Below are 25293 nucleotides of genomic sequence, written 5' to 3'. Positions count from 1 at the left end.
TAACAATGCAATTTTATGTTTTTATTATTTTAATTGTATTTATTGGCGAATTGATGAAACATCTTTCTGGGAAATATTTCTTTGATGTTAATCGCACTTTTGCACACGGCCCTTACAAGAAAAGTCTTGGTTGAAACTCAAAGGTTAAGAATGGAGACCGCCGGAAAGGTGAAGTGGATTTTTTATGTAATTCTTGCCCGTTTTACTCAAAGTCATGAAATTAAGACTAATGTATTTTTATTTTAACTTTCATATCTTTGAAAGAGCGTTGCAATTGTTATGAAGTTCTTTTGTTTAGTGTCACTTTTCGACAATGGTTATTGACACGATTTACCCAAATATACCGAAATACACCCCCAAATACACGATTTATCAAAATACACACAACCACTACCGAAATACCGAAATTTTGACTCATTATGTCGTGTTTGTCCATATTTTTATGCCACCCTTCGAAGAAGTGGGGGTATATTGTTTTGCACATGTCGGTAGGTCCGTCTTAGCTGAAATAATTCGCGTTCAGAATAAATCTGAACGCTGAAACTCCGGTCTGTAAAAACCATAACGAAAAATGAATACAATGCTATTATATCAAAATGCTTAATATTGCAAAATAACATAACCAACTCATAAAGTTTTAGTTAAGAAGTCCATTTTTACCTCAAATAGCGTCGAATTGAAGTTAAAAGGCATAATTTGTTTCAGTTAAACTTCTGCTTAAACCACAATACAATCAGTGACCTCTCGTCATGTTATGAAATATTTAAATATCAACCAATCAGAAGAAGGCATTACAATGTAATAGGCTGCGTTATCGATTAAAATCTACCTGCGGGATACAGCGGGCACAGCGATTGGAATGGAAAATGTGAGTAGTGTGTTGATTTAAATTGGTCAGGCGTGCAAAATTGAAAGATTCATTACATAATTCTTACGGAACATTATTGAGAAATGAATTATCTACACAGGTATGTAAATATTATTGCAATCCGTTGATATTAACTGTCTGATATCGGGGCTTGAATGTTGCGCACCAAATTCCTTGCGCATCAATATAGACAAAGAAGGAAAACTTTCGCTATTAAAAAGATAGAGTGGACTATTGACGCCAAGAGTCTGCCACAGCAAAAATCATCAAAAGACTCTATGGCGGCAATTTATATTGACTAGGTCCGTCTGTCCGTCCACAAGATGGTTTCCGGATGATAACTCAAGAACGCTTAGGCCTAGGATCATGAAACTTCATAGGTACATTGATCATGACTGGCAGATGACCCTTATTGATTTTGAGGTCACTAGTTCAAAGGTCAAGGTCACAGTGACTCGAAATAGTAAAATGATTTCCGGATAACTCAAGAACGCTTACGCCTAGGATCATTAAACTTCATAGGTACATTGATCATGACTCGCAGATGACCCCTATTGATTTTCAGGTCACTAGGTCAAAGGTCAAGGTCATGTTGACTCGAAACAGAAAAATGGTTTCCGGATGATAACCCAAGAACGCTTACGCCTAGCATCATTAAACTTCATAGGTACATTGATCATGACTGGCAAATGACCGCTATTGATTTTCAGGTCAAAGGTCAAGGTCACAGTGACTCAAAACAGTAAAATGGTTGCTGGAGGATAACTCAAGAACGCTTACGCCTAGGATCATCAAATTTCATAGGTATATTGATCATGACTGGCAGAAGAGGGGGTATATTGTTTTGCACATGTCGGTAGGTCGGTCTGTCCGTCCACCAGATGGTTTCCGGATGATTACTCAAGAACGCTTAGGCCTAGGATCATGAAACTTCATAGGTACATTGATCATGACTGGCAGATGACCCCTATTGATTTTGAGGTCACTTGTTCAAAGGTCAAGGTCACAGTGACTCGAAATAGTAAAATGGTTTCTGGATGATAACTCAAGAACGCGTACGCCTAGGATCATGAAACTTCATAGGTACATTGATCATGACTCCCAGATGACCCCTATTGATTTTCAGCTCCAAGGTCAAGGTCACAGTGACTTGTCACAGTAAAATGGTTTCCGGATGAGATATCAAGAAAGCTTACGCCTAGGATCATGAAACTTCATAGGTACATCAGGGATTTCAATAGACGCAGAATCCTGCGTTTTGACGCGAGCAAATTAAAAATGACTCATTTTTGACGCAACCCTTTTTTCTGCTGTGCGTCATTTTGACGCGTCGAAAAATTGACCCGTGCATCAGTCAGTTAACATCTCGAGTTCCATGGTAATAAATCCCGCTGTGCTCCTAATTGAAATTAATGTTTCAGTATTTGAAACTCGGTCTATAATCGAGGGAATACCCCGGGCGTTGTTTATCTTATCTCATCTCTTCCAATACACATGTCACTGTCTAAAGAGTGCGTGCCCACTAACTGGGTAATTAGCAGCAGTGATTACGTGATAATTGATTGACCATCCGATAATTGCAGGTTTTTTGCAGACTTTTCAGACGACACGGTTAAAGAAAGACGGCAAAATTAATTAAAGTAAAAACCATATTGATCAAAGGTCTATTTATTACGTAGATCCAATAGTAGATCTACAGTAAGTCCAGCGAGTTTTGTCAGTTGTTAATCCATCGATAATTACGAGTAACACCCATCTTATATAAACTGGAATCACAGTTCATTTTTTATACTAACAACTAATAATACTACACATAAACATTGAGAAATCACATTTTCTCGATAAGATATAAATTATCCGAGTAGAATTAAATTGCTGCGTCATGACCTTCGACATTGGAAATGGCGGATCAACATTCAACCCGCGTTCATTTCAAAGCTGGCGATTCAAATTGCAAGTAATGGCGATTCAATAATGGAGAAAGCATTAACTGGATTTAACAAACATTTGATAAGGTTTGTAAAACCCGATAACAACAAGAAAAATTTGGATTATTAAAGGAAAACTACTACAGGTAAGGCATTCCAAAGTGTACATATTTCGGACATGTATAGTATTCGGATAAACAGTAATAGATGTTCCATGCATTTAGATTGTGTTTTGTTAGAAAAGCTATCATAGGGGTGATGATAATATAATGACGATAAATATGTGATGAAAAGGTGCTACCGGTACATATCTTAAATTATTTAAATGTGTTAAAAGACTTAAATGTGTTATAACTATAAGTAAGTATATTTAATGTACCAATTCATTAAAATATGTTGTGTTATGTATCATGGTATTGTTATTTAATAAAGAAGTATTACTTTTTAAGATATTGTGTTACTCTTAGAGCATATTTTTATCTAAAAATTTGAATAATACAGACAAAAACACAACACGCTTCAAAATTGACCCCACCATTTTTCAATTTGACTCCTCAAAATTTTAGTCCAGGGGTCATTGACTCCTGGTTTTTAAAATCTATTGAAATCCCTGGTACATTGATCATGACTCGCAGATGACCCCTATTGATTTTCAGGTCACAAGGTCAAATGTCAAGGTCACAGTGACAAAAAACGTATTCACACAATGGCTACCACTACAACTGACAGCCCATATGGGGGGCATGCATGTTTGGCAAACAGCCCTTGTAGTACTTTTTTTAATCAAGTGAAGCAATATTAAGAAAAACATGGTACATGTATCTTAAAAATTAAAAACCTAACCTAACCCTATTAAACCCTAGGCTAACCCTTATCAATCAATCTATACTGTCTATCAATCTAGACTCTAACTCCCCTTGCGGGTATTATTGACAGTTATTATTTTGCAGTATCATTGTTTCTTAGCCATTTCAGTGGGAATAAAATTTTGCACCTTTGGACAAATTAGATGCTGCATTGCAACTATCAGCAACCCTTTGGGTTATAAAGCTGAGAGTTGAATTATTGTAACTACCTGAACGGTCCGCATGTTAAACTAAAGGGACCTTTTCACAGAGTTTGTCGTGTATTTAAGTTTTTCATCAAATGCTTTAAATTGGTAAATGTTCACATTTGAACTTAAAAGCGCCAGTTAAAAACTATAATATATTTTTAAAGTAATCCTTAACCGGGCTCGAAACACTGACCCTTGGACTAATAGTCGAGCACCTAAAACACTCTGCCATCTGTGCAGCCGCTCATGCACTTATTGGTGTGTTTTATATAATCAATCCTGGTAATGTCACAAAATATAACAATTATAACAGAACTCTCCAAATCATTAAATTGTGCGTGTTGTGATGCTTTATAATTTTCAGGGTTTTGCATTGTTAAAAGATGCATAATGGATATTTTACAACAAAGTAAATGTTCAGTATTATTCGTATCCTTGCAAATATTATAACTACAATTAAAATTTGCAAATCTGAAACTATTTTTTAATTTGGTCAAAACATAAAAAGGTGCCTTTAACAACTCGCCCCTTATTAACACGGCTGTTTTCGGAGAAAACCCGATGTATTGTCATAGCCAGCTGCCGGCGTCGTGCTAAAACCTTTACATTTGCTCTTAAATCAAAGTGCTTCCACCTACAACTTTGAAACTTCGTATATAGATGCACCTTGATGAGTTCTAAACGCCACACCCATTTTGGGGTCACTAGGTCAAAGGTCAAGGTCACTGTGACCTCTAAAAAGATTAAAATCTGACAAGCTTTCAATTATTTTAAAATGTACCCACAGCCGAGCGTTGGCACCCGTTATGCGGTGCTCTTGTTTTATAAGGACTCGCCCCTTATTACATAACGACTCACCATAGCGAACATTTTGATAGCAACTTGGTGTACCATTATTTATTTTATGTAGTCTGTGGTTGAACAAGTTTATGAAACATACGTCGTAATATATTATTGTTTTTACTTGCATTACCTAGTTTTTCTTGAACGCTGTGGGCTTTCATGAGTACCGGTATAAACATATAGCTTTATTCTCAATATATGAAAGTCAAGTCATCAACTGGGAATTTAATAATCTACTGAATTATTTTTGAATTCCTGTTTGAAGTATTTCCCACTCCAAACTGCCATGGCAAATCAAAATCTTTCTTATTATAGCAGGAACTTATGTATATCAATATTCAATAATCAACTACATACTGTGTATACCCAATACAAGTTACTAAAATTGAACAATTGAAAGAAATGGAGATTCTTACATGTATGTAACTATTTCTAGCATACTTAATTAGAACTTGGAAAACTTCAACTAAGCTACTGTAGATATTTGAAATTTCCATTACACAAACAGTAGACTTATGTGATTATATAATGGGTATATGCAATTGTTTATTGTTGATAATTCTTTTTTTAGCCAATCACATGTCGTGCCGCTGTAGCCTGGGAGGCAAAGAAGCCACTCTCCATAGAAACCATAGAAGTTGCCCCTCCCCAGGCTCATGAAGTCAGGATTAAGGTACAGTACTAAACAGTGTATTACACTCAAAGCTCCAAATAAGAGGCGTATCTGCGTATTTACGTATTGAAAAAATAAAAAAACGCATTAAACATCGGCCCAGTACGTAACAAAACCAATACAAATCTTGGTACATGTACGTATTTTAAATCGATTAAAGTGCGTAGCCAGTTTAACCAATAATCCAGTTGAGTTTTTAGTGTAAGTTAATGTTTGAATCAGAAGTAAGTCAATCAAAATAAGCTTGTAATAAAAATGGCGGCCCATCATTTTGTGGATAAAAAAAGGGACGTTTTAAGGGACCAGCGGCGCCTGCGGGAATATTTTTAAAGAAAGTCTGTTCATACTGTCATTTTAAATTCATTCTGTTTGCATTTAATAATATAAATAACAAATAATAATATTTCTAGATTAAACACGCCATTTACTTTTTCAGCTTTCTATGGAAATGGAAAATACACCTAAGTATTCCTAAATACCCATTATGGCTGAAACAAAGGAGTAAAATAAGCTTTAACAATAATATCAGGGGGTGAAATACCCTTTAGACTAAATCCTTATCTGGAGCTCTGATTACACTCGGTTTTTCATCCTCGAATTTAAATTCAAAAGATGGTGTGCATTATATATTGATAAAAGGCAACCGTTACTGCTAAATTGCCAAAAATTCATTTTGCCATCGTAAATATCCATATTAGATGCAATGTTTGTTTGTTGTGTTTCTGCATATGTTAGGGGTTTTAAATGTTTGAAATGTGCTTTAAGTCCATATTCCTAAAGTGCTTCCAGCTGACAAAAACAGGTCACCCTTTCTTTCCTTGTGGTTGCCTTTGATGTTAGTTTCAATTATCAAGTAAGATTCCCATGCATATTTTTATTCTATCCACAGAAACTTTAGTTAATGAAGAGCTTTTCTCTAAATGAAAATAATCCATAAAAGCAGAGGGCGTCGTCGCTGATGAGCCTGTGTGTACTGCACAGTCTAATTTGGGAAGACACTTTACACAGTCATGTGCATGAAGCCCAGTTTTCCAAGAAATATATGATAATGCACCTGCATTATAGATTCTTCACACTGGGGTCTGCCATACAGACGCCTACACCCTGGATGGTCATGACCCGGAGGGCAAGTTTCCAGTGGTTCTTGGCCATGAGGGTGGGGGCATTGTTGAGAGTGTTGGAGAGGGCGTAACCAGGGTTGCGCCAGGTAATTCAAGTAGATTTTTTTCATGCAAACAATTTCTGCTGTTTGCCAAACTATTTACTGCAGTCATTTGCAATAAGGATTATTTCCACAAAATATCTCCATCTTTCCGTCTAAGGACTTAAGGACAAGGACTAAGTAAATTTGATACTGTCATTTCAGACATTGCAACTAAAATTAGAATTGATGTGTCAAGGACAACTTTTTAAAAGCTGAACCTGGGGTATTCAGAGATTTTATCATATGGAGAGTATTTGAGAAGACATTGCCAGGATGACACCAAGTAAAACAAGTAGATTGCAACAATCCAAAGTTTACATGTTAATGTTTGTAGGAATACTTTGAAATGGAAATTTGGGCTAGTCATAAGTGTTGTCATAGTATTGTCTATTTACTCCGTCATAAGTGTTGTCATAGTATTGTCTATTTACTCCGTCATAAGTGTTGTCATAGTATTGTCTATTTACTCTGTCATAAGTGTTGTCATAGTATTGTCTATTTACTCTGTCATAAGTGTTGTCATAGTATTGTCTATTTACTCTGTCATAAGTGTTGTCATAGTATTGTCTATTTACTCCGTCATAAGTGTTGTCATAGTATTGTCTATTTACTCTGTCATAAGTGTTGTCATAGTATTGTCTATTTACTCCGTCATAAGTGTTGTCATAGTATTGTCTATTTACTCCGTCATAAGTGTTGTCATAGTATTGTCTATTTACTCCGTCATAAGTGTTGTCATAGTATTGTCTATTTACTCCGTCATAAGTGTTGTCATAATATTGTCTATTTACTCCGTCATAAGTGTTGTCATAGTATTGTCTATTTACTCCATTTGATTGTTTTATTTTTTCAACATATTTGAATTTTGCAAGAATTGTATTTTGTTTTAAATAATTGCAACTGCAAACAGATCTGTTATAATGAAAACCAAATATCTCAGAAAGATAACAGTTAAGTGGAATCCGTTGTCTGAGGCAGTTTATTAACATGTTTGACATATTTTTCTGTTTTTGATAAATACGTTTGTCTTGTCTGAAACCCTTTAATGTTTTGAAAATAATCTAACTGTAGGTACATATTTATCATCTTCGGTATTTTCACACCACTGAAAAAATATTAAAATGTTTACTTTTATATTCACAAACTATTACTTTTGCAGGGTCAAATGAATCTCTGATTGGTCATTGATTATCTCAGCTTATACACATATTTACATGTATACTTAGCAATTTAATTTAATGATCTAAGTTTCAAGGTTGTAAAATTGTCAAAGAAAAGGCTTTACAAATTTTATTTTAAGTTTTGTATGTTTGTTTTCAGGTGATCATGTTATTCCACTGTACATCCCACAGTGCAAAGAGTGTAATTTCTGCAACAATCCGAAAACCAACCTGTGCCAAAAGATCAGGTCTTGGAATTATGAATTAAGCCATGCTGTTTGAAAACAGGGCTAAATGGATGTGCTTAACCCTTTCAGTGCGGGAACCGAATTTTGAAGGCCTTTGCAAACAATTTGGATCCAGATGAGACGCCACAGAACTTGGCGTCTCATCAGGATCCAAACTGTTTGCTATTCTGATAGTATTCTTTGAAAAAAATCGAAGAAAATGCTAATTTTGAAAATTCAGCAGAGGACATTTTAGCAGACTACAAATTTCCCAGCATGCACAGGGTTAAAGTCCGCACAGGCTAATCAGGAAGAACACTTTCTGTTTTTATTGAATTTTTGTACAATGGAAGTCTCTTCTTAGCTAAAATCTAGTCCATGTGGAAAGGATAGTGCCAGATTACCCTTCTTCACTTTCCACACATGCATTAAGCCCTGTTTTCTCAGAATGAGTTTTTTTTATAATGACCATAAATTTATAATTTATAGATTGCCAAAATATCTTGTTCAAAATTGACCCGGATTCCAATTAGAAGTTATGCATTATTTACAAACTACCTAAGAAACACTCATGTAAGAAAATATTACAAACTAATCATTTTGTTTATGGATTGTTTAAGATTGTGTGTAATTGACATTGCATTATAATGGAACACCAAAGTTACAAGGCCAAAATGCAAAATGATAACTGCATTAAATTTTGTTCTTAAAGGAAGTTACATTTTAATCAAATGAGCAGTATGGAATTTAATTCTGTTTTATTTACAAACCTTTTAAAATGTTATAACATCATACATTCCAGAATTTTTATGTCCATATTAGGACATTCCATGAAAAATGTCGGGACATTTGACCAAAAAGCGGGACACTTAAAACAATCTATCATGCCACCTTTATTGTTGTTAGTAATCAGTATTTTATGGCAAAAACTCATAATATCTGGCCAGTGTTGACGATAAATATGTTTTAGAAGTTCATGAACACAAACATTCTCCATTTTCTGGAAGTACACACGCATGTTCTTTATGCCGATGAATTCATAAAAAGAAATGTGAGCAATGCCTCTATTTGACATCCAATCTAGACAGAGGCCCAAAATTTACATGTTTAAATCGTTTTAACGCGATGTGCAAGCATCTAGCATTGTTTTTATTCAACCAATCATCAATTAACTCTAAATTAAGATTGTTCAATATGTTCTATTTTCTGAGAATCAGTCGAAAATGAAAGTAAATTTATGTGAATCTTCAATGTTTATCGGTCAGCACTCAAGTTGTTTGATATAAAAATTGTCATTTTGACAGGTTTTTTAGCCTTAGGTGCTATTAGACACATATCCCGAAATAGTATATTTGGACTTGATTGTCCATTAAATACAAAGTTGGCTTTTATTTCACTATGATGCATCTAATGATAGCAATTTACGACCCTATCATTAAAGCTCCATAGTTTGAATGCCTGATACAATCAACAATTTGCTGATAATTGATTGATAAGGTGATAAATTTCAAAGGCTTCATTTCCAACCCTAAGACACTGATTAGCAGCTAATGGCATAAAACCTGTCCAGACTGCAAGTTTCTGGCAGACTGCTATGGTTTTATGCTGGTTGCAAATAGCCTTTGTCACACTTATCTGAGCTGGAAACTGTTTACTACTTGCCAGGGAGACCCAGGGTGCTGGTGTGATGCCCAATGGGACCTCACGGTTCACTTGCAAGGGGCAGACCCTGTTGCACTTCATGGGCTGCAGCACGTTCAGCGAGTACACTGTGGTAGCAGACATTTCTGTGTGCAAGGTAAGCAGGGTTTTCAATTAAGCAGAATTTTGCTTTTTGATGCAAGCATATTGCTATTTTCTGACCTTTGAACCCTGCAAATTATCTGCCTTTCATAATTTTCAGGCAAATATAAACAGAAAGCTAAATAAATAGTATATTGAATATCATCAAAAGTGCTTTTTGAATTGTTTTTCACTCAAATGTATGTTAAGGTATATTTTCAGACCTTATTAGAAATATGCAGAAAGAAAATCAGTCTGGACTTCTTTATTTTGCGCCCTTAAAATTTAATTTAACCCCTGCGCATGTGAGGCACTGGGTCATTTGACTGATGTTTTTCAAAATCTATTGAAATCCCAGGTGAGACATAAATGAGAGACACTGGATCAATTAACTGAGTTGATAGATCACTAGACTATGAATACGACAGTTGAAGGATCCATTTGCGTTCCAGCCTCATTATTTGTGTGGAGGTTTTCATGCAACTTTTTCTACTGCAGTTGTCAGTTTCTGGAATAAATATGTGAACCAAGTACTGGTATACCAGCTTACCCATGAGGAGTGTAAGGTTTACTGACCACCTTGATATAACTAAAATACTGTTAAGTACAGAAAAAAACATTATAATTAAACAGAAACTATGCATGTTATCAGTTTAGTTTAAATTTTGATTGATAGCATTGGAAGCCAAAGACCTATTAAGACACTACCAAATACTTGATGTCTGAAGGGAAGATCATGTAAACTTTCCGAAACTAAAGATTGAAACCATGCACTCCTGGTTGCTAGGCAAACCCCTTACCCAAAACACCACTACGGCTAGTATTCAATCTATCTGTATCCGCGTCTGTATCCGCAAAATCATAATACGGACGCTATATTCCATTTATCCGCATACGTCGAACGTATCTTTCTTTTTTGGGAACAAAAATATATGGATAAAACTGAAAATTATAATTGAGATACTTATTATGAAGGACAAGCATGACTTTAAGTAGATATAAGGTACAAATTCTGCCTGTAAAAGAATACAAATGGTAAATACCTGAAACATCTTCAAGTGCCTTGGCTATGCTTTTCCAAACATTTGAAGTGAAATCAGAGTCCTGATATGCAGAACTGCGTTGGTTGTATAATTTTCCACGAATTTGATTAGTTTTTCAGTTGATTTTTTAGATGACAGCTTCCCTGATCATGCTTAATTCTGTCCGTAACTTGTCCGCATCCGCATTAGAATGCTCACTTGAGCGTTCTTTTGCCGACGCCTATTGGGCATGCGGATATGCGGATGAATGGAATAAGCGCAGTGCATTTCAACTGGTTCTATTTTTTTGCGGATGCAGATATACGGATGCGCATACGGACAGATGGAATAGTAGCCTACAGCAAAATTTTTTGTCTAATAGTGAAAAGTATCGGTGTTATACCAATTGTGAAAAATAAGTGCGAAAACCCTGAAATTGTTTTTAAAAAAAATCATTAAATCTTCAGATTAAGAATTATGGGTCTTTTAAATTGCTTCATTTACATTCAATTTGGCTTGCAATGTTCAGTTTCAGTGCTTGTTGTCCCCTACCGGTTTCACCGGAGGGGACTTATGGTTTGCGCTCTGTGTGTCCGTCAGTCTGTCACACTTTTCTGGATCCTGCGATAACTTATAAGTTCTTGATATTTTTTCATGAAACTTGTAACATGGATTGATGACAATAATGACATAATGCACGTGATTTCATTTTGTTCCTACGTCAAAAATTCTGGTTGCTATGGCAACAAATATGGAAAAAAAAAAATATAAAATTCAGACAATGGTGGAATTTCTGACAATGGTGGAGCCGGTAGGGGACATACATTGCTTGGCATTAGTCTTGTTTTATTATGCTCCTCAAAATAAAATTTCGGCGGAGCATATAGATGCCAGTTTGTCCTTCCTTACTTGCTTCCTTACTTCCTTCCGTCACACTTTTGCTATCGTTTCTCATAGCGCCTTCAATACTTTACCAATCGCTTTCATATTTGGCATGTAGGTACCTTGCATGGACCTCTACCTTTTGATGAGGTAACTGGGGTCAAGGTCAAGGTGACTGAGGCTAATAATAGACTTCCTTCTGTCACACTTTTGATACCGTTTCTCATAGCGCCTTCAATACCTTACCAATCGCTTTCATGTTTGGCATGTAGATCCCTTGCATGGACCTCTACCTTTTGATGAGGTTTGAGGTCACTGGGGTCAAGGTCACCGAGGCTAATAATAGATTTTTTTAGGTGTTTATTAACACATACATTGACAAAGCGCATCATCGGGAGCATCCATCAGTTGCACTGATATTCTTGTTTGTTAACTTGCAGATAATGCCTTATTGGAACAAAATTTTCCTTTCTATTAGAAATTGTTCAGACTGCAATCTGGAATTTGTTGTTTTTCCTCTATTGAGAAAGAACATTTACAGGTACTTAATAAAGAAGAATAAAAAATTGCTGCACTATAACCGTGTATCGTTTACACTTTGTGACTGTTATGTTTGGTACACTGTTTAACCACAAACAGGCCATTATTCCTCTTATAGCAATTGATAATTGCTTACATGCATATCAAGCCTTTCATAAATATATTTTTTATGCCCCCAGTAGGGTGGCATATAGCAGTTGAACTGTACGTCAGTCAGTATGTGTGTATGTCAGTATGTGTGTATGTCAGTATGTGTGTATGTCAGTATGTGTGTATGTCAGTATGTGTGTATGTCAGTCTGTCCGTCTGTCCTAAAAAAACTTTAACGTTTGCTTTATTGAGGATAGAAACTTGATATTTGGCATGCATGTGCATCTCACGGAGCACATTTTTTAGTGTGGAAGGTGAAGGTCAAGGTCATCCTTCAAGGTCAAATGTCTAATATATGGCGTCTGTCCGTCCGTCCAAACACTTAAACATTTGCCATAATTTTTTCACTATTGAAAATAGCAACTTGATATTTGGCATGCATGTGTATCTCATGGAGCTGAACATTTTGAGTGGTGAAAGGTGAAGGTCAAGGTCATCCTTCAAGGTCAAATGTCAAATATATGGCGTCTGTCCGTCCGAAGACTTTAACATTGGCCATAACTTTTTCAATATTGAAGATAGTAATTTGATATTTGGCATGCATGTGTATCTCATGAAGCTGCACATTTTGAGTGGTGGAAGTTAAAGGTCAAGGTCATCCTTCAAGGTCAAAGGTAAAAAAATAATAATAAAAAAAAATCAAAGCAGCATTCTCATGAAGCTGCACATTGTGAGTTGTGGAAGCTCAAGGTCAAGGTCATCCTTCAAGGTCAAAGGTCAACAAAAAATAAATAAATTCAAAGCGGCGTTCTCATGAAGCTGCACATTGTGAGTGGTGGAAGTTCAAGGTCAAGGTCATTCTTCAAGGTCAAAGGTCAACAAAAAAAATTACCAAAGCGGCGTTCTCATGAAGCTGCACATTTTGAGTGGTGGAAGTTCAAGGTAAAGGTCATCCTTCAAGGTCAAAGGTCAAAAAAATAATAATTTCAAAGCGGCGCAATAGGGTGCATTGTGTTTCTGACGAACACATCTCTTGTCTATAACTACTTGTGAAATAAAATTAAATCATTCACCAAAAGCAACAAATACCTCTTTATATTAGTATGTTTATATAATAGGGATGCAAGAGGTTAACTGGTTAACCTAACGAAACAACCAGTAAAACTGGTTACATTTTCAGGAAAAGGTTTAAAGATTTTTTCATGGAATAATTTATTGATTTTCCGTTTTGCTTGCGACATACTGCAAACTTGCGCTGGTGACCAGATTAAGCAACATGCAGCACCATCAATGGCAATAAATAACGTGTCACAAAACAATGTGGAGTAATAAATCAGTACCTATGATTGTGGTTACAAGCAAGGGGTATGTTTTGATAATTGGCACTATTTTGTTTTAACATTGGTTCAAGTTATGCGATAACTTGCAATATTGAAGATAGCAATTTGATATTTGGCATGCATGTGTATCTCATGAAGCTGCACATTTTGAGTGGTGAAAGGTCAAGGTCAATCCAAGGGAAGTAATAAGCTTTTAAGGGAGATAATTTCTAAACCTGCCAAATGATATATTGAAATTTTATTTTAAAGCGGCGCATTGTGTTTCTGACAAACACATCACTTGTTTTAATACTTTATTAAGAAACTGATATGTTATAAACGCAAGCAATCTCAAACTATTTTCATTTCTATATAGTACATGTACGAGCTGTATGACATTTTTAACGTTTACTTAACATTTTTACTACTTAAGGTTTTTCGGTGAGCGGGTTTATAATGGGTCACGGCAAAAGGTTAACCAGTAAATGTTTTTGTAACCTCTTGAATGTATAACATGACCTTTCATTTTAGGTGAATCCTGAAGCCCCCCTGGACAAGGTGTGTCTTCTAGGCTGTGGGATTTCTACTGGATATGGGGCTGCCCTTAACACCGCCAAGGTAATGGCCCATGAACATTCTCAATGTTTATGCTCAACTGAGAATATAAGAGCTGGAAGTCTACTACTCTGAGTATTGAGAATATCAGCTCATAAACAATCTCAAATCTTAGCTATAAGAATATGCAAATATTGCTCCTAAAATCGGGCTTGAGTCAGGCTAAAAACTATTATGTGAACACCAAATTTATACACCTCATATAAATAAACAAATGAAAAATAAAAGTGGTATTAAAAAAATTAAGGTTCAACTATTAGAGCTGGATGGGAAATGAACCAAGTGTTGAGATTTATTCTAAAATAATACAAAAAAATCAATTTGGTACTTTTTGTGCCATTTGGGAAAAATATGTACTTTTGTTTTATTGGGAATGGGCCCCGAATTTAAAGCAAAAAAAAAACACTGGTCATTTACATGAGTAAAGAATTATTAACATACTTGCCAAAAAAAATGTATAATGCAATATTATCATATTGCCTCTGGCAATTTATTAATGGCATTCACATATAGGTTGTTGAATTGATTGAAAAAATACCTACAATGCTGTTCCTCACTGTGAGGCTTTACAGCAGCAGGAAATACATAAAGAGAGCTTGGTAAAGGCTGTTATTTCTACAAGACCAACAGTCGCTTTCATCTGGCCTACAAGAATAGGAAGAACTTAACCAATCTATGTAGAAAGGGTTAATATTATTTCTTAACCCTGTCCCACTCCAGGGTTTTTTTTGGCCCGATTTTATAGCCGAAATTCGGCTATGTTCCCAATCCCAAAAAGTATACTTTTTCCCAAAATGTGGCAAAAAATTCCCAATTTAAAAAAAAAAAAAAAAAAAAAATTTTTTTTTTTTTTTGAGAAGTCTAATGTGTATTTTATCTCAATTTTAATTCAATTACATATAACAAAGTATTATATGATTTCGTTCTTTTAATTTTTTAATTTGAATGATTATAAAGGGTTATATCAAATTTAGTATTTGCCTAATCAGTGGACTTATCGTGTGGAAAAAAAGGCTAATTAATTTATTTTCCCAATTTCATGAAAATGCCGATAAAATTCCCAATTCCAAAGCCATGGGCTATCTTCCAAAAAAGTGGAAAAAAAACCCTGCACTCAGAAACTCAGTGAAAATGGCTATGTGTAAGCAGCATAAAACCAGAATAGCCTGCAAGTAACTCACAGTCTGTTCAGGTTTTATGCTGTTTGCTGCACATCAGTATAGAAGGGTATGAAATAAGGCCTTTAAAACTTGAATGTAGTAAGTATATAGTAAGGTCTTTAATGAAATTTAATTTTCTAAAGGACTACAAAAGCGTCTAATACTTATCTAAGTGGGAAAGGGTTTAGTTTGTTTCTATCATTAGGTGGAGCCAGGCTCAACATGTGCTGTGTGGGGGCTAGGGGCCGTAGGGCTGGCAGTTGCTGCGGGTTGCAAGGCGGCAGGAGCCAAGAGGATCATCGGGGTCGATTTGAACCCAGACAAGTTTGAAGTCGGTAAGAAGCCATCTGAGGGGTTCTTTTGCTTCCTTTATGACGTGACCTTTGTTTAACTTGATGAACAAATGAGTCGTTAATGTTTTAAAATAGAATAAAAATAAGTCGTTAACTTAAAAAATTGTGAAATTGATAATGTAATGTATTTGTATAGTAAAAGATTGTTTAACCCAATGACAGTGATATAAAACATAAGTTTGAATTGTAAAGAGGCAGTTTTTGATAGTTTTGAGCACAAAAAGATACATTTTAATGTTTCACAAAGGCAGTATTGTTAAATACTATGGCCTTTGTTTTGTTTTTTTTGTGAAATGTCCGTGTCGAAATTGTGAAATGGCCGTCAACAGACATTCAATGGGATGGAAAAAAAAATCCCTGAAATGGGTCTTGTTCATAGCAGTATTTTTACAATTTTGTTGAACGATACTCTTCATATAAGCCAAGTTAATACCAATAGCTAAATGTTATTTGCATGAAAATTGATAAACGGCTGAGTATAATCTGCGGAGGATTTGGTTTTTTTTACAGTTTGTAAAGAGATAATAAAATTTTAATTTCCAGCCATAGCACGATGTTTTCATTTCAGCCAAGAAGTTTGGCTGCACTAAATGAAAATTGCTGACATTGAATAATCTTTTGTATCAACAGATTCTTAAGAGCTAATAAAATTTACATTTCCAGCCAAGAAGTTTGGCTGCACTGAATTTGTGAACCCAAAGGAGCATGATAAGCCTACGCAGGCTGTGATTGTGGAGAAGACTGGGGGTGGATGTGATTTCACCTTTGAGTGCATCGGAAATGTAGCCACTATGGTACGCGAGTTTTGAGTGCTTTTTTTCTGGTATGGTGATTAGTTAATAGAGGGTATACTGGAGTCAATTTGTTGGTCAGTTGGCAGAAAAGATTTTTTTTAAGTTTGCGGAGCGGACTTGATCAAAATTTTTAGATGATGAAATTGAAACTTCAAATAGGTCATCACCATCAAGTGTAGATGTGCGAATAGCTTTTTAAATACCCATTGATTTAAACATTTTTAAGTTGTTTTTCCTGAGGACATAGCTGACCAGGCAAGGTGTGGGTGTATGCCACATTTGTGACAAAGGTCTAGTGACTTGGTGTGTAACTGGCATACTAGGATACAAATGTGAAATGTGGAAAGTATTTTAGACATAGAACTGTTTGTAGTTCTAGCCAACTGTCATTAAAGTGTGTTTTTAAAATCTGAAAATGTAAAACTTCATACTTTATTTTTGGATTTTGAAATATTCAATTATGCCCCCGGTAGGGTGGCATATAGCAGTTGAACTGTCCGTCCGTATATCAGTCCGTCCGTCAGTCCGAAAACTTTAATGGTCATAACATTTTCAATATTTAACCTAGCAACTTGATATTTGGCATGCATGTGCATCTCACGGAGCTGCTTCCATTTTTGAGTGGTGAAAGGTGAAGGTCAAGGTCATCCTTCAAGGTCAAATGTCAAATAAATAGCGTCTGTCCTTCCGCCCGAAAACTTTTAACATTGGCCATAACTTTTTCAATATTGAAGATAGCAACTTGATATTTGGCATGCATGTGTATCTCATGGAGCTGAACATTTTGAGTGGTGAAAGGTGAAGGTCAAGGTCATCCTTTAGGGTCAAATGTCAAATATATGGCGTCTGTCCGTCCGAAAACTTTAACATTGGCTATAACTTTTTCAATATTGAAGATAGCAACTTGATATTTGGCATGCATGTGCATCTCATGGAGCTGCACATTTTGAGTGGTGAAAGGTGAAGGTCAATTTCATCCTTCAAGGTCAAGGTCAAATTTTGCAATATTGAAGATAGCAACTCGATATTTGGCATTCATGCATATCTCATGAAGCTGCACATTTTGAGTGTTGAAAAGTCAAGGTCATCCCTCAAGGTCAGATGTTAAGGTCAAAGGTCAAATTTTGCAATATTGAAGATAGCAACTCGATATTTGGTATGCATGCGTATCTCATGGAGCTGCACATTTTGAAAGGTGTAATGTCAGGTGAAATGTCAAGGTCATCCTTCAAGGTCAAAGGTCAAATATATGGCCTCAAAGCGGCGCAGTAGGGGGCATTGTGTTTCACTAACACAGCTCTTGTTATTTTTTACATTGTTGACAATTATTATTTATAGAATTAATTTGTTTGTTAATTTAAAATACACTGCAATAAACATTTTGATGCAATCAGGCTATTAAAACGAACAACACATATTTTTTGGGGGATTGTAAATTTCAACATTCAACATGTAATGTCTTCAAAAAGTTGCTTTACCAATGCAAACCATTTCAGGACAATGTCAAAGAAAAAAATGTCTAGCCGTTTGTTTTGTATAATAAGATCAATGCTCTGAGAAAACCGGGGTAAAATGCTTGCGCTTTAAGTGCCATCCCAGATTAGCCTTTGGGGACTGCACCGGCTAATCATGGACATAGTCCTCCTTTATAGCTTGTCAGTTTTTGGAGAAAACCCGAGGTATTGTCATAGCCAGCTCGTCCGGCGTCCGGGTCGTGCTGAAACCTTAAGATTGGCTCTAAAATCAAAAGTGCTTCCACCTACAACTTTGAAACTTCATATGTAGCTGCACCTTGGTGAGTTGTACACGCCACACCCATTTTTGGGTCACTAGGTCAAAGGTCAAGGTTACTGTGACCTTTAATATATATATATACAAAAAATCTTACAAGCTTTCATTTATTCAGAACTGCAACCGCAGCCGAGCATTGGCACCCTCTATGCAGTGCTCTTGTTAAAGAAATATAACACAAAAGCAGAAAGTGTTTTCACTGATTAGCCTGTGCAGAATAAAAAGGCTAATCTGGGACGACTATTTAACCACATGCATTTAACCCCGTTTTCCCTGAGCAAGGTTGTTTTATTGTTAAGAAAAAGATGTTAAGCTACAGTAAGTTTGGTGTATTTGAATGATTGTTCATTCAGGACGACACTTCGTGCACATGAATTAAGCCTTTCCTGACTAGCGTCTAGAAAAAACAAACAGCGTGGACCCAGATGAGACGCGGCATGATGCTGGTCTGCGCTGTTCGCTTAAAGGAATTTCTGTTTAGAAATATTCTAAATATAGAAAAGAATGTACTAGACATCCCTAATTTTGGAAATAAATTGATCCAATTTAGAAGGATGGAAGAGTCCACTAGGCATAAATGTGTTAAGCCTTCTTTTGCACATGAATGATACGAGACTTAAATGCAATTCTCTCATTTCAGCGAGCAGCCCTGGAGGCATGCCACAAAGGCTGGGGCGTGTCGGTCATCATCGGCGTGGCAGCTGCAGGCCAGGAGATCTCCACCAGGCCATTCCAGCTGGTCACCGGGCGCACCTGGAAGGGGACAGCTTTTGGGGGTGCGTGAAATTAGGGGTTATTTGTTTTGAAGGTCACTGGGTGTACATGGAAGGGGTCAGCTTCCAGGCGTGCATGGAACTTAAGGGTTATTTGATTTGAGGGTCACTGGGTGTACATGGAAGAGGACAGTATTTGGTGGTGCAAGAAATTAGGGGTTATTTGTTTTGGGTGTCACTGGGTGTACTTTGAAGGGGACAGCTTTTGGGGGTGCGTTCAATTAGGGGATTTTTAGCTTGACTATTATATATGAAATATATATAGGGGAGCTATCTTACTCACCCCGGCGTCGGCGTTAGTGTCTGCGTGCAAATGTTAAAGTTTTCGTACTACCCAAAATATTTTCTTTCTACCTTCACATATTGCTTTCATATTTTGCATACTTGTTTACCAACATGACCCCAACCTATAAACAATAGCAGACAACTCTTATCAAGCACTTTGTCATAATTATGGCCCCTTTTCCACTTAGAATATGCAGCAAATGTTAAAGTTTTCGTACTACCCCATTTATTTTCATTGTCCCTTGACATATTGCTTTTATATTTTGCATACTTGTTTACCTACATCACCCCAACCTATAAACAAGAGCTGACAACTCTATCAAGCATTTTGTCATAATTATTGCCCCTTTTATACTTAGAATATGCATATTATTGATAAATCTATGTTAAGGTTTGCGTACTACCCCAAATATTTCCTATGTATTTTGACATATTGCTTTTATATGTTGCATACTTGTAAACCAACATGACCCCAACCTATAAACAAGAGCAGACCACTGTATCAAGCATTTTGACATAATTATGGCCCCTTTTACACTTAGATATTTGAACATTTTGCTTAAATTGCTATAACTTCTTTATCTAGGACCACATTTTATTATTACTTTGACAAAACAACAATTACCTGAATACCACAATGGATTGCACCCAAACAATACCCCACGCCCCTACCAGAATCCCCCCCCCCCAACCTCACCCCCCCCCCCCCCCAAAAGAATGTTTTTTTTTTAAACATCATCTAATAAATTACCACATCCCACATTATACCCTCCTCTCACCCCACCCACTCTACCCCCCCCCCCCCAATTTTATATTTTTTTTAAACATCATCTAATAAATTACCACACCCCACATAATACCCCCCCTCTCACCCCCCCCCCCCCCCCTACCCCCCAATTTTTTTATTTTTTCTTTTTGAAAGATCGTCTAATAAATAATTGAATATGAACAATTTCCCCATGATGGCTTACGTTATACTGTCAAGCACTCGAATAGTCGAGTGCGCTGTCCTCTGACAGCTCTTGTTGTTTTGGGGGTCACTGGGTGTACTTTGAAGGGGACAGCATTCCAGGGTGTGTTTAATTAGGGGATTTTTGTTATGGGGGTCACTGGATGTACATGGAAGGGGACAGTATTCGGGGGCCAGTTGAATATAAGGTATATTTTGCTTTGGGGGTGATGTCAGGCCCTCTAAGCTTTTGATCTAATAAAAATTAGTTTTTATGCCCCCAGATTGAATGATATTGTTTTTGGCCTGTCTGTAATTGTATGTGTCTGTCTGTCATTCTGTCCCAAAACTTTAACCTTAGTCATAACTTTTGTAATATTGAAGATAGCAATTTGATATTTCACATGCATGTGTATCTCATGGAGCTGCACATTTTGAGTGGTGAAAGGTCAAGGTAATCCTTCAAGGTCAAATTTATGGCTTTGAAGCGGCACAGTAGGGGGCATTGTGTCTCTGACAAACACATCTCTTGTTTATTTTTATTTTAGGCTTTTGTTTCTTACACATTATATAATGTACTTTTGTGGGGATAATAACGTCTTGACACCAAAATGACAGCAGCATTAAAAAAAATGTTGATAATTTTCACCAGTATTTAATAGTTTGACACTCTGATTCAGCAATTTTAACTCACTGGTATTTCCTTCCAAAGTACAATCATAAAATAGACATGTTCACCTTATTGATAATATTCCTTACAAATAAATGCACATGAATTGTTTGGTATATGCCTTACCGTTGAACCATCCTCTGGGAAAACAGGGCTTAATGCATGTAATACAATGTCATCAGAGATTTGCCTGTGAAGTACGCGCAGGCTAATCAGTGGCAACACTTTCCCCCATAACTTAATTTTTTGCTTAGAAAAGACTTCTTTTAAACGAAAAAAATAAATACAAAAAACAGAAAGTGCCGTTTTAGATAAGCCTGTGTGAACTGCACATGCTAATCTGGGGCGAAACTTTAAGCACTTGCATTCAGCCCAATTTTCCCTGAACAAGGCTAATTTAGGTAATAGTCCTTACAAATTGTTGCAAATTAATGGTTAATTTCATCCCTATGGGTGCAGGCTGGAAGAGTGTTGACAGTGTGCCGATTCTAGTAGACCAATACATGAGGGGGGAGGTGATGGTGGATGAGTTCGTGTCGCACAACATGCCTCTCGGTGAAATCAACGAGGCCTTCGACCTCATGCATCAGGGAAAGAGGTACAGTGGGTTATTGCATGTTGTTATTATCCCCCGCCATAGGCAGAGGGATATTGTTTTGGCGTTGTCCGTCCGTCCTGCTGTCTGTCCGTCCGGCACTTTTGTGTCCGGAGCCATATCTTGGAAGTGCTTTGGCGGATTTCATTGAAACTTCGTATGAGTATATATATGCATAAGAGGATGATGCACGCCAAATGGCATTGTACACCATCTGTTAAAAACTGAGTTATGGCCCTTTGTATCTTGAAAAAATGCTTTTTACTATAGGCACTTTTGTGTCCGGAGCCATATCTTGGAAGTGCTTTGGCGGATTTCATTGAAACTTGGTATGAGTATATATATATATATATATGCATAAGAGGATGATGCACGCCAAATGGCATTGTACACCATCTGTTAAAAACAGAGTTATGGCCCTTTGTATCTTGAAAAATGCTTTTTACTATAGGCACTTTTGTGTCCGGAGCCATATCTTGGAAGTGCTTTGGCAGATTTCATTGAAACTTGGTATGAGTATATATATGCATAAGAGGATGATGCACGCCAAATGGCATTGTATACCATCTGTTAAAAACAGAGTTATTTCCCTTTGTATCTTGAAAAATGCTTTTTACTATAGGCACTTTTGTGTCCAGAGCCATATCTTGGAAGTGCTTTGGCGGATTTCATTGAAACTTGGTATGAGTATATATTCCCCGCCAGAGGCAAAAGGGATATTGATTTGGCGTTGTTCGGCTGTCTGTTCGGCCGTCCGTCCGTCACTTTTGTTTCCGGAGCCATATCTTGGAAGTGCTTTGGCGTATTTCATTGAAACTTCGTATGAGTATATATATGCATAAGAGGATGATTCACGCCAAATGGCATTGTACACCATCTGTTAAAACCAGAGTTATGGCCCTTTGTATCTTGAATAAAATCCTTTTTACTATAGGCACTTTTGTGTCCGGAGCCATATCTTGGAAGTGTTCTGGCGGATTTAATTGAAATTTGGTTTAAGTATATATCCCCTGCCAGAGGCGGAGGGATATTGTTTTGGCGTTGTCCGGCTGTCCGTCCGTCACTTTTGTGTCTGGAGCCATATCCGTCCGTCCATCTGTCAGTATGTTCATCTGTCCGATTTGCACCCATCCTCAAACAAAGCATATGTTGCGGGGGATATCAATTCTACGAATTTGCTTGTTATTCATTGTTTTATATGGGTAACTTAACCCTATGAACTAAAGCAGCACCAAAAAAGGTAGAGCAGAGGATTGCACGTAATGTTTTCTTCCTAAAAAATTACTTGTTTCTAAAAAGTGTACGGAGTACAGTGCATATAATGTTAATGAGCCTCACTCTGGCAAAAACTGGGTTTTTGGCATGTGGGCTAAGAGTCATCCAAGATAAGCCTGTGCAGTCTGCACAGGCAATCAGAGACAACACTATTTGTCTAAACTAGATTTTGCTAAGAAGATACTTTATTTAAAACGTAAAATATCACAAATGCAGAAAGTGTTCTCCCTGATTGGCCTTTGTGGACTGCACATGCTAACCTGAGACGACACTTTACTTACATGCATTAAACTACGTTTTCCCAGAGCAATGCTAAGTTTCAGTGAGGATATCCGGCATTTTTGAATCAGGGTTCGCACAGTGCTTGAAAACGAGTCCTAGGCTTGAAAAGCTCTTGAAAAAAGGTTGGCCTTGAAAAAGTGCTTGAAAAGTGCTTATTTCATGTAAAAAAGCCTTGAAAATGTTTATTTCTGCTCAAAACTACTTTTAGCATCGCTTTAATTATAACCTTAAATTGTTCTTAAGGGAAATATTACGAAAATTTATCATAAATTCCTTTGCGCAAAATGTAGTTTGAGATTTCTGTTTGAACCATGTGAATGGATGTTCGCATTTTCCAAGCTTACTTTAGAATTTTGCTTTATTTTGTTCAAACAAATGATTGTTGCAAATGGGCTTTTACTTTGTTATTAAATTACTCATCTTGAATCATGACAGGATACTTGCCAATCCTTAAAACCTTCAGTTTTAATATTTTAAACTGACCTGTAGATGCAGATAGGAGATCATCAAATGGAATGTTAGTCCAACATAAAAATATCACTCAAAGTGAAGTTGATATTCATGGCTCTGATTCAAGCACGAAAAAAACGATTCTTCTTTGTACATTCAATGATTTTTGTCTTTGTGTATTTCAGCATTAGAACAGTGGTGGCGCTACAGTGACTGCTTCAATTGTGAGAGATTTGCAAGACTACAGTCGTATGTTGCTTTGTTGATAGCTGCAGTGTATGTTAAGTAAAATTGCGAAAAAATATTTGCTGATTTTTTTCCTGAACGTGTGAATACAGTTTATTTTGTTGACAATTATGATTGTTTATGTTGATTTCAGTATGTATATGTTTCATGTGTTGTTTTGCAAAGAGATTTTCATCACACTAAAAAATAATATGTACCAATGATTCCAAAATTGAAGAGAAATTGAGTGGTTCTTATTTAAAATATATTTTTTACAAGGCACAATGTTAATAAAGGTTTTGTTTTTAACAGTGTTAAAGTGCATCGTTTTAAACTAAAAACACCAGTATGTGTGAAAAGTTTGCTTGATAGATTCTTAAACATGTGATTTTATTTTATGTATGGTGATTGATTTATACAATGTGGGCTTGGTTAAATGGATGTGTGATTGATTGATATACCCAATGTGCTATTTCTGTAAAGTATGTGTAATTTATTGGTTTATGAAAAATGTACACTGTTTAATTCCTATTACATGTAATCCTATCACAACATTTAACAGTGTAGCAAGCAGTGTTAGATGTATTCTTTGTGTACTGGTGAAAATTTTGAAGTTTCATAATATGTATTATGTTTAAGATACTTTTGTGTAAAGTAACATCAGTATAAGTTCTACTGGTCATTAAAGTAAAATAGTTTTAAAAAAAAGTGTTATGTTTTATTCATAGACACTTCGTTATAGATATAGAATAACTCTTTCCAGATAATGTTCATTCCAAACTAATTGCAACAGCTCATCTAGAAAAAAGAACATGCATATTATACCGAGTCTTCCGAATCCAAAACTTAAGTGTTAGCATTCCTAGGCATAAAAAGGCTATTCAAGCAATACCTAGCTATCAATTCACAAAGCGGTTAAGGGATAACTCGACAAGATGTATACTCTAGCGAGTAAACATGTGAAATATATGGTTTTATGATGTGAAATCATGTTTTAAGCAGGCCGCGTTTATAAGTTGTTGGTTGAAAAACATGAACACCAGACGATCCAAGTAACTGTACATAAATATAGTGAAACATAGTGAATACGCTCACAATGTTTTTGTCCAATCTTTAGGAAACTTACTTAAATCATTAGGACTGTGCTCTGTGAAAAATGGGTTTAATACATGTGCGTAAAGTGTTGTCGGCACTTTCCTCTTTTAATATATTTTTCATTTAAAAATGTCTCTTCTTAGCAAAAATACAGTTTAGGCAGAAAGTGTTGTCCCTGATAAGCTTGTGCGGACTTCATAAACTGATCTGGGATGACACTTTACGCACATGCATTAAACCCCCTTATCACAGAGCGCGGATCATTTGTTCTAATGACATGCAATTAATCGACAGCCCGACCATGTACAGTCCGCCCACATCGGCATAACCATCCACTCGATATGACTGCAAAACGACATACCAGTTGCTTTCAATTCATAAATTGATTT

At 36.3% G+C, this 25293-nt stretch overlaps 1 protein-coding gene across 1 annotated transcript; it reads left to right on the top strand.

Moving 5' to 3' along the window:
- The first annotated feature begins 3 nt into the window (after positions 1–3).
- LOC127868073 (alcohol dehydrogenase class-3-like) lies at positions 4–24517 on the top strand. Its single transcript, XM_052409674.1, has 11 exons — positions 4–168; positions 5265–5366; positions 6432–6573; positions 7891–7978; positions 9623–9755; positions 14124–14210; positions 15573–15702; positions 16384–16514; positions 18946–19081; positions 21442–21580; positions 23770–24517. The coding sequence occupies exons 1-11, from the start codon at positions 85–87 to the stop codon at positions 23795–23797; spliced, it is 1200 nt and encodes a 399-aa protein (XP_052265634.1). The 5' UTR covers positions 4–84; the 3' UTR covers positions 23798–24517.
- The last annotated feature ends 776 nt before the right edge of the window (positions 24518–25293 follow it).

The sequence above is a fragment of the Dreissena polymorpha genome, chromosome 2 (assembly GCF_020536995.1).
Source record: "Dreissena polymorpha isolate Duluth1 chromosome 2, UMN_Dpol_1.0, whole genome shotgun sequence".
Taxonomy (NCBI): Eukaryota; Metazoa; Mollusca; class Bivalvia; order Myida; family Dreissenidae; genus Dreissena; species Dreissena polymorpha.
This window is presented reverse-complemented; position numbering and strand designations above follow the sequence as displayed.